The following is an 11,485-nucleotide window of genomic DNA, read 5'->3' as shown; positions in this document are numbered from 1 at the left end:
GGTCAACACCAGTTTCAACTTTGAAAGAGTTGGTTCGAAAACGGATGACCCGGATGGACTTTGATCCGGTCCAAAATCTTTTTAGTTCGGGTCGTCCATGCCGCTTCTGGTTTGGCTAGCTAGAAAGACGGCCCGACCCACCTTTCCGGGTCTGTTTACCGGGTTGGCTCGACTTTTTGACAGGTCGGGCGAGTACTTTTTATCTGCAAACCCCATTTGTTTGAACAGAAGTGAGAGAAAGAGAGAGGTGTCGGAACTTAGAAGCGGACGATTCTCATTAGGCTAGGTTTTGGATAAGCACAAAATCGTTTCCGACGGTAAAACGGTTACTTGCCTTTTCTCCTTTCGTCTATATAAACACCATATCTCAGTTTCTGGATCTCATCATTTTCTCCTCGCTTCTGAGTTGCTTTTCTGGTTTCTTTGCTTCTCGGACTGCAGCAGTAATGGATGTTCTTCATTTCGTATTTGGGATCTTTGGTGGGTTCCTGTTTCTTCCATCTGGGTTTCTGTTTTTCCTATATAGCTTTCCGTTTTGTCACTGATGGGTTCCTTCTCTTTTCTGCTGCTGTTTCTGTAACAGGGAATGCCACTGGTTTGTTTCTATTCCTCGCTCCAACGTAAGCTTCTTCCCTCTTTCAGTATCTGTGCTTTCGTTTTACTAGATAAATGGGTTTTCTTCCCTCCTACCCAGTAGGAAAATTCATGAAGAACCCATATTCAGATATCTGTTTCTTCTTTCTTGAAACTCCATCGCCATTGCTATTCATCCCAGTTTCTTCAATCGTCCTTCATAGATCCATTGCTCCAAAAAAGTCCAGTTGCAGAATCTCATCATCTCACTCTGGTTATTGTGTTGTGCTCGCAGAATAACATTCTATCGGATCATGAAGAACAGATCTACTGAGCAGTTCTCAGGTATCCCGTACGTCATGACCCTGCTGAATTGTCTGCTCTCCGCATGGTACGCTTTCGTTTCTTCTCCCTTACTTTCTTATTTTACCCTCCACTTCCTCCCTTTTGATATCTTATTAACATTATCTCATAATGGTTAACGAAGGATAATAGGGGTATTACTGTCATTGAATTTTAATACAAGACTGGAAGAGTTGAGCCGATAGTCACCAATCAGTCTTAATACTGTTTACATGCAATTACGGATTCAGACCGTCCGATCCACTCTGTTCATCCCGCATCGTCCGATCTAATACTCTCCTGAAATTCGTCTATTGTTGGGGCAGGTACGGGCTTCCGTTCGTCTCCCCACACAACATCCTGGTCAGCGTAATCAACGGTACAGGGGCTGCAATCGAGTCAGTTTACGTGCTTATCTTCCTGATATTCGCGCCGAAGAAGGAGAAGGCGAGGGTAGCGGCACTCCTCTCTTTCGTTCTCGCCGTCTTCTCGGCCGTCGTCGTGGTCTCTCTCTGTGCCCTCCACGGCAACACCAGGAAGATCTTCTGTGGCTTCGCTGCCACCATCTTCTCCATTATAATGTACGCCTCACCTCTATCAATCATGGTAAGCTTCAAATCCCTTTCTCCATTCTCTTTTCGGTTCCCACTTGCACCAGATTTGGATTCTCATCCGACGAGGCTGCGGAAATTGTGCAGCGAATAGTGATCAAGACGAAAAGCGTGGAGTTCATGCCGTTCTTCTTGTCGCTTTTCGTGTTCCTGTGCGGGACGTCGTGGTTCATCTACGGCCTGCTCGGTCGAGACCCGTTCATCGCCGTAAGTCGTAATATGATCTCTTTACCAGGGAGATTTATGTGATTAAGCTTCTTCTATTAAATGACAACATTGCCCTTGTCGGTTGGATTTGTAACGGAGAGGTGATATTATGGTGTGGCAGGTGCCTAACGGGTTTGGGTGTGGGCTGGGAACGTTGCAGCTGATTCTTTATGCGATTTACCGGAAGAATAAAGGTGGGGCCGAGGAAGAGGCCCAGAAAAGCGTCGATGATTCAATTGAGATGGGCTTGGGTAAGCCACAAGGCCCACAAGTACAACAATAACAACTGTAGCAGAAGCAACGGCCGAACGACAAGCCCTGATGTCGGTTCTTGATTGAGTTTCATATTCATGCATAATGCATTCCTTCGCCTCAAGCTGATTGGTGGGACCGAAGGTGGCACTGTACCAATTAGCTTGATGGTGAGATCTCTGGATGATTGTAGCGGAGACGTGGGACTCAATCCCTCCTTCACGAATCACGAATCACGAGGGTTTGGGGAGGGTTACCCACTTTTGTTATTTGTTAAGATTGAAATTCTGAAAATATTAGTAGTGGGCCCATTTTTTGTTGTGGGTTCCGATCCTCCAAATACAAGACATGTGGCAAGTTATGGGGGCCCCGGACAGATTTACCGGCTTTGTATTGTATTTCTGTATTGTAACGGCGTAGTGGATTCTTCCCATTAGATCCCATCTCTCTTGAGATGGGCTGGGCTTGAACTCTCTTGAATTTGAAGTCTTCAATTCGAAGAAGTGTTCTATTATTTCTTAAATGATTGATCCCTTCACTCAACATACAACCGGAGAAAAGGCTAATTTATTGAATCATGGAGGATGGATCCTCATTTTGCCTGCAAGTGTAAGGATATTATCATTCTTCTCTACACCTAGTCGATTTGATTGATTGAGCCATCTAATTTGGGTCACTATTAAAACCCGCCTGATATGCTCACAAGCAAATACTGACTGTTCCAACAGGTTCCAACTCTAGGGGTAAGAAATATTATTTCACATTTTAGTAGGGGCAAAAATATTATATACATTATTAATATTTTTTATTAAATTGGTTGAATAAATGTAAAGGTCAAAACTTATATCTAAGAGAAGGTTGATCCATTGCATTGGACGGTTCAGATATAGGGGTGCAACTTGGATTGAACAAGTTGTTAGTGGATTTCATTCTGTAATTTTATCTTCTATTATTGCCGATTCCATGACCTTAGATTTCCAATAGGAGATAGTAGATTAATCATTTGGGTCATTATCAAACGGTTGGAGACGTTGGGGACCAATGGAGAGACGATGTTATGGTGTGCGTGGCCAGTTGCCTGACGGGTTAATGCGATCTACCGAAGGAAGATAGATAGGGTTGAGTCAGAGGCCCAACAAGGGTTTTTTGATGATTCAATTGAGACGGGCTTCAGAAAGCCCCAAGGCCCAATCCCGCGGGTTTTGATCCGGAATGTCGGTTCTATATTAAGTTTCCTATTCATGCTTTCACTTCAGCTTTATCGGTGGGATCAAAGATGCCAATTAGCTTGATGATGAAATCTCTGGCTCATTGTTATTTGTTGCGGTGACGTGGGACCCAATCCCGCCTTCACGAATCACGAAGGTGTGGGCTGGGCTTGAACTCTCTTGAATTTGAAGAAGTGTTCAATTATTTCTTGATCTGATTTCTCTTTTCACTTAACATACAGCTGGGCGAATGAATTCATCGTTTTTAAAACCGAACCGGTCAGGGATCCTGTTACCGGTTCGAATGGTTTGACCGTTCAATCCGAATGGCCAGTCCGTTCAGACAAAAATATTAAAAAATTTGAAAAAAAGTCAAAACCATGGTTTTCAAAACTAGATTGGACCAGACAGTCGAATCGGAAAAACCGAGACCGTTGATTTTGGTCAGCATAACTAGGCTGGACCTGACCGGTTCCGTTTTTCCCCTAACCCGCTTTTTCCCCAAAACTGATGATTTTGGTCAGCAAACCACCAAATCGGCTGGTTAACCATTTAAACTGTTTTGACCATTTTTTAAATTTTTCAAAATTTTTTTATTTTTTTGTCAAATGGGCCGGTCGTTCGGGTCAAATAGTCAAATTGTCCGAACCAATAATCGGACCCTTGATCAATTCAATTTTAAACACCATGGTCAAAACCGTTCAAGCGGTTAACCAGCCAGTTCAACGGTTTGTTGACCAAAATCAACGATTTTGGGGGAAAATGAAATCAGTTAAGTGACTGATTCCCGGTTTTTCCGATCCGACCATCCATTCTGATCCGGTTTTGAAAACCATGGCTAAATTATTTGATCAACAATGCTATCATCAAAATCCAAACCCATGAATCAAAGAACATTGAATCACCAATGATGGATGATCCCTTTGTCGTGCAAGGATATTATCATCATTCTCTACACTCATTCGATTGATTCAGCTTTTTAATGGGAAAATCTATGATTTAGAAAAGATATGATATGGAAATTAATTCAATGCATTAAATTTTCTTTCATTAAATTTAACATTTAAGTTATTAACTTGCATGCATGTTCATAGAATCATATGTTTAAGCCATTTTTGTTTCTTCTGGTTACTAAGATTCATTAATTAATTCCATACTTAATAAATTAATAATTCAAATTACATAAAAGCTTATATTTTTAAAGTCCATCCAGCAAAAGTAGTGTTTTCATCTAGGTGATGGTAAGAAATTAAATCATTTTGGGCCAAATGGATCAACCCAACAATTAGATAATAAAATTCAAAAATAGATAAAATAAAAAATAGAAATTAAAAAAAAAGTGAACATTTTTAACATACACATTAAACAATAATATGTATGATAAATAAGACATGTTTTTATTAATGACAGAAATGGAATGTAAAATTTAAAACTAATTAGAAATAAAAATATTTTCCTATTCTCCTCATTAGATCTTATATTTAAGATATACTTTTCTCATCACTAAATTCTTGTAATTAAATCCACAATATTAATTTTAATAGTATAAAAATAAATATTTTGAAAAGTGATTGGAAAACAAAACCATTTTCTTCCTTCCCGGTGGTGGGCAAGCAATTCGACCATTTGGGCTCAAATGGATTAATAAATAATGTCATAATTAAATAATAAAAATTAAAATAAATAACTATAAAATATAAGAAGTATTTTTGTTAATGATAAAAATGGAATGCCAAATTTAAAATCTACCTATAAATGAATTAATGTCATAGTAAAATAATAAAATTTTTAATAAGAGAAAATACAAAGAATCACAAAAAAAGATAAAGAAAATTTTGGACACATATCTATGTTATATATTTATAAAAAATAAAATATTGGGTATATCTCTAATATTATGCATTCATTATATTGAACAAAAATAAGTTTTATACATAAGAAATAATTTTATCAATGATGGAAATATAATACAAAATTTAATGTCAACCTAGATATACTACTTTAAAAAGCACGAATGGCCTCAAAATTAAATCATTTTGGGCCAAATGGGTCAGTCCATGTTGCCACGATTAAATAATAAAAATCAAAAATAAATAAAATAAGAAATGGAAATTAAAAAAAAAAAGCGGGAACATTTTTAACATACACAATAAACAATAATATGTATGATAAATAAGAAATGTTTTTATTAATGATGGAAATGGAATGTAAAATTTAAAACCAATTAGAAATAAAAATATTTTCCTATTCTCCTTATTAAATCCTATATTTAAGATATATTTTTCTCATCACTAAAATCTTGTAATTAAATCCACAATATTAATTTTAATAGTAAATAAATAAATATTTAAAAAAAAAACCATTTTCTTCCTTCCTGGTGGTGGGCAAGCAATTCGACCATTTGAGCTCAAATTAATTAATAAATAATGTCATAATTAAATAATAAAAAATTAAAATAAATAACTATGAAATGTAAGAAGTATTTTTGTTAATGATAAAATTGGAATGCCAAATTTAAAATCTACCTAGAAATGAAATGATGTGATAGTTACCTATAAAAGTGTGAATATGGTATTGGCTTTTAGAATTTTTCTTTACTAAAATACCCCTTCTCTTGAATTTTGTTCTCTTCCATTGTAAGGGCAGAAAATGTAATTAAAATAATATTATTAAATACATTCAATTACCTCTCATTAAGTCTCACATTTAAGTCATTAAATAAATCACATCCTCTCTCATTGAATCCAACATTAATACTTTTATTTCTCACTATTAAATTCTACTAATAAATATATACACGATAATTATTAATACAATGAAATTTGATATTTTTAAAATAAACCTAGAAATGAAATCATATTTTTCCATCTAGTTGGTGGGTAAGTAGTTCAACCATTTGGGTCAAATGGATAATTTCATGATATCATAAATAAATACTAAAAATTTAGAAATACAAAAATATAGAAAATAAAGAAATTTTGAAAAATTTGGACACATTTAATAAAAAAAGCATGAAAGGATAGACGCAATTTTACTAATGATTAACACTAAATATACTACTTAAAACCAATAGAAAATGAAACAATTTTCCTATCTAGGGGTGGGTTAGTGATTCAACATTTCATGTCAAATGGGTTAACACATGATGTATAATTAAAAATAAATTTTTTAAAATAGAATAATACAGAAAATGCAAAACAATTTTGGGCACATCTATTATAGGGGTGAGCATAATTCAGTTAAAACCAAACTAAAAATTTTGGTTTATTTTTTTAGGGTTTTGGTTAATTTGGTTTTTGGAATTAGAAATTCGGTTAACCAAATAAACTAAACTTTTGTATATCATATGCAATATATAATATATAATATATAATATTATTTATATATTAATATATAATATAATGAAATGATTTCATAACATATATTATATATTATACAATGTCTATAATATAGTATATACATTATTCAAATTTTAATCAAAATAACTAAATGCCAAATAAAAAATTTTGGTTTTTCAATTATTCGGTTTCAATTTGGTTTTTATTTTCTAATTTGTTTTAAAAATTTTCAATTTATTTGGTTTGGTTTTTAACCTAATAGACCAAATGCTCACCCCCACATCTATAATAGTATATCTTAATCATATAAACAAAAAATAAGTATTACAAATAATAATTATTTTATTAGTTATATAAATTAAATGCAAATTTTAAAACCAGCTTGAAAATGAAACCATTTTCATATCTAGATGGTAGGTCAACGATCTAACTTTCCAAGTAAAATGGGTTAATCTATGATGTCATAACTAAGTAATAAATATTAAAAAATATATAAAATCTCAAAGAAAAATATAAGCATCGTATATTGATACAATTCTAATGTTATATATTCATAATATTAAATATGAAAATAAGAATTACTTTTATTAATGATGAAAATGGAATACAAGATTTAAGTAGAAAATGCAATTAAAATAATACTATTAAGTGCATTCAATTATTACCTCTCATCAAGTCTCACCTTTAAGTCATTAAATAAATCACATTCTCTCCCCCTCTCTCTCTCTCTCATTAAATTTCACTAATAAATAAATACACAATAGTTATTAATATAATAAAATTTTATATTTTTAAAATAAACCTAGAAATTAAGTCATATTTTAAAATCTAGGTGGTAAGTAAGTAGTTCAACCATTTAGGTCAAATGCATAATTCCATGATGTCATAAATAAATAATAAAAGTTTAGAAATATAAAAATATAGAAAATAAAGAAATTTTGAAAAATTTAGACACATTTCTATTATTATATATTTGTCGTATTAAAAAATAAGTATTATAAAATAGACATAATTTTATTAATGATGGACACGAAATATAGAACTTAAAACCGATGGGAAATGAAACAATTTTTCTATCTAGGGGGCAAATTAGTGGTTCAACCTTTCAGATCAAATGGGTTAACTCATGATGTATAATCAAAAATAATTTTTTTTAAATAGAATAATACAAAAAATACTAAACAATTTTAAGCACATCTATAATATTATATATTTATCATATAAATAAAAAACAAGTATGATGAATAATAATTATTTTATTAGTGATATTAATTAAATGCAAAATTTAAAACCAATCTGAAAATGAAACCAATTTCATACCTAGATGGTAGGTTAACAATCTAATCTTTTATGTCAAATGGGTCAATCTATGATGTCATAACTAAGAAATAAATATTAAAAAATATATAGAAACTCAAAGAAAAATATAAGCTTTGTATAAAGCATTTTGATACAATTCTAACGCTATATATTCATATTATTAAATAAAAATAAATATGAAAATAAGAATTACTTTTATTAATGATGAAAATAGAATACAAGATTTAAAATCAACCAAAAAAGCAAAATGACTTTTTCCATCCAAGTGGTGAATTAATGGTTCAATTGTCCATATCGAATGGATCAACATATGATATCATAAATAAATAATAAAATACACAATTGTCCATTCGATATCATTTGAGAATTGTAGGTTCAATTGTTTATTTTATTAATGTTTTATTATTTTATTATTTAATTACGATAATTATTTTTATTAATGATGGAAATGAGATAAAATTTAGGGAAAAATAAAACATTAATGTCTAACACATGACTCCACTAACCATGTCAAATGGTTCTATGATTTAATTAGCTAAGCCACCGTAGGCAAGCAGTTGGTGGTAAATGAACTTACAATCATGAATTGGGTGGTCGGCTAAACAATCTAAGAAATTGATTTGACCCCAATATTAAAAACCAATATCAAACAATATATTAGAATTGCATTTCCTCTTGTTAAATAAGTAATTTTTATTTATGTCATAAATTAAATAGCAAAAAAATGGAATTTTTTATAATTTTTATGGAAATTTTGAACATGTATTAATATTATATATTCTTCACATTAAACAAAAAATATATTTAAAAAAATGAGAATAATTGTTAGTAAAAATAGGAATACTAAAATACAAAAAAAAAATAATGTATTAACCATAGCCCATTTTCATAGTTAAATAGGTTAGTGGTTCTAAAGGCAAGGACCTCATTTGGTTCTTGACCTCGTCAATGGATTTTGTTTTTTTTTTTCTGCAATAAATTTGTTTAGGTTAAAACATACTAAAACAATGTGTCCAATTGACAAACCATTAAATCCAACTCTATGGTTCAACCGCATGTTGAAAACTTTGATAGAAATTATAAAAACATTTGAAGTTTGGTCTTTGAGTTAGACGACAATATATACATTACCATGTGCAACGTGCGCGCACTTTAAACTATAAGCACAAATGGCCTCAAGAATATTTCTGGATTTTTTGAGGATAAAATTTACCTCCTCTATATTTAAATTTATTGATAAAAATGAGGGAAAATAGGGTAATTGGTTATTGATATTAAATGAGTTGAAAAGATGTAATTTTAAGATATTCAGTGCATTCAATTTCCTCTCATTAAATCCATCAGTTAAGTTATTAAGTTGCATTCATGTTCATTGAATCATATATTTAAGCCATTCTTGTTTCTTCTCACCATTAAGTTCTATTAATAAAATACATATTTAATAAATTAATAATTTCAATAACATAAAAACTTATACTTTTAAAACCTACCTAAAAATTAGTGTTTTCATCTACGTGTGGTAAGAAACTAAACCATTTTGGGTCAAATGGGTCAATCCATGTTGCCACAATTAAATAATAAAATGAAAAAATGGATAAAATGAAAAAAAATTGGAAAATTTGGAAACATTTTTAAAATACATATTGAACAATAATAAGTATGATAAATAAGAAATGTTTTTATTAATGATTGAAATGGAATGTAAAATTTAAAACCAATTAGAAATAAAAATGTTTTCTTATTCTCTTTCATTAAAACCTATATTTATAATATATTTTTCTCATCATTAAATTCTTGTAATTAAATCCACAATATTAATTTTAATAGTATAAAAAATATTTTGAAAAGTAATGTGAAAACAAAACCATTTTCTTTCCTCCCGGTAGTAGGCAAACAATTCGACTATTTGGGATCAAATTTATTAATAAATAATGTCATAACTAAATAATAAAAAAATAAAATAAATAAGTGTGAAATATAAGAAGTATTTTTATTAATGATTAAAATGGAATGTCAAATTTAAAATCTACCTAGAAATGAAATGGTGCCATAGTCAAATAATAAAATTTTTAAAACTAGAAAATACAAAGAATCACAAAAAAATAAATAGAGAAAATTTGGGCACATATCTAATGTAATATATTTATAAAAAATAAAATATTGAGAACATCTCTAATATTATGCATTCATTATATTGAACAAAAATATGTATTATACATAAAAAACAATTTTATTAATGATTGAAATGTAATGCAAAATTTAATGTCAACCTAGAAATCAAACAATTTTTCTTATTGGGTGGTGGGTTAATGGTTTGGGTCAAATGATATCATAAACAAACAAAAATTAAGTGCGATAAGTGAAAGTTATTTTATATAATATAAATGAAACATATAATTTAAAGGGAAAATCATAGTTAGAGCCAGTTGTACATTTAAAATTAAGTTGTAGGTTTGTCCAAAAACGAACAAAACTTTAACAACCGGCTCTAATTTCAAATTATAAAAACCCCTACAATGTCATCGAATGCTTATGTGGCTATTGCCAACATGGGACTCTTAACCCATGTTAAACATAGTAAAAAGCCTATACTAAAAATAGGTTTTCAGTTTCTCTCCCACTCCCTCTATCTCTTGATCTCCCTCTCTTCTCTCTCATTCTCATAATCAGCTCTCGATCTCCCACTCCCTCTATCTCTCCCACTCTCTTAGCTTCGATTTGTAGCCAAACCAAAACCTCTCTCTCTCTCCCTCTCAATCTATCGTTCACCCTTAGTCTTTCTTCCACTCCCTCTTTCATTCCTTTTTAATTTTTCTTACAAATTTATACAATATTAATCAGACTGTATAAAAGAATTAAAGGGACCAACCACTTGTACAATCAAGTTATAAATTTCTATCAAGTTGGTGTAAATTTCATGGCCAATAGTTTTTTGTGAATTTTTATCAAATTAGTGTAATGATTTTTGAACCATACCAAATTGGTCTCATGTTCTTTTATATGACCTAATTAATAAAAAAGAATGAGAGGCAGAGCAAGAGAGAAAGAGAATAAGAGAGATTCAGAGAGAACAATGCGTAGAGAGAGAATAAGAAAAATTAATAAAAAAAAACAAAAATCATTTTTATTTATTTTCAAATAACAATCATTGAGTAGAGAGAGATGATTATGAGAATGTGTGTATGTGTGTGAGGGAGGGAGTAAGGATGAGATAAACTAAAAACCTTTTTTTTTTTTTTTTTTTCAATCATGAGGGAGGAAGCATGAGAAAAGGAAAGGTAAAATTTTATGGAAAGCCCATAAAAAGGTATACAAGTTGTATACAATTGAGGCCTCTACAAGCCTCTACCACCAAGCTCCAAGACAAACTAGGCCTTCGGAGACCTCTTTAAGCCTCTACAAAGACCAAAACCAAAAAACCATCCAAAGAGAAAAAGCATCCTAAATAGGACAGAATCCTAACTCAACACACCAAAACTAACACATTACAAGAGGAGGGCAAACAAAGTGTGAGTTAACCAACCGACACTCAAGATGTAGAAAATCTCGACTGAGATTAAGGCTGGAAACCGTGCTTCCCCAGCAGATCTAAGAATAGGCTGCGAATCTTACTCTACCTCACCTACCTCTTCCT

At 31.2% G+C, this 11,485-nt stretch overlaps 1 protein-coding gene across 1 annotated transcript; it reads left to right on the top strand.

Moving 5' to 3' along the window:
• The first annotated feature begins 205 nt into the window (after positions 1-205).
• Positions 206-2,508, top strand: LOC148876120 (bidirectional sugar transporter SWEET1-like). Its single transcript, XM_088966157.1, has 6 exons — positions 206-480; positions 584-620; positions 869-964; positions 1,242-1,521; positions 1,614-1,733; positions 1,855-2,508. The coding sequence occupies exons 1-6, from the start codon at positions 447-449 to the stop codon at positions 2,014-2,016; spliced, it is 729 nt and encodes a 242-aa protein (XP_088822283.1). The 5' UTR covers positions 206-446; the 3' UTR covers positions 2,017-2,508.
• The last annotated feature ends 8,977 nt before the right edge of the window (positions 2,509-11,485 follow it).

This window comes from Nelumbo lutea, chromosome 1 (genome assembly GCF_056320005.1).
Source record: "Nelumbo lutea isolate HS-2025 chromosome 1, American lotus-T2T, whole genome shotgun sequence".
In the NCBI taxonomy this organism is placed as follows: domain Eukaryota; kingdom Viridiplantae; phylum Streptophyta; class Magnoliopsida; order Proteales; family Nelumbonaceae; genus Nelumbo; species Nelumbo lutea.
Note: the sequence above shows the minus strand (reverse complement) of the source record. Positions and strands in the feature narration are given on the sequence as shown.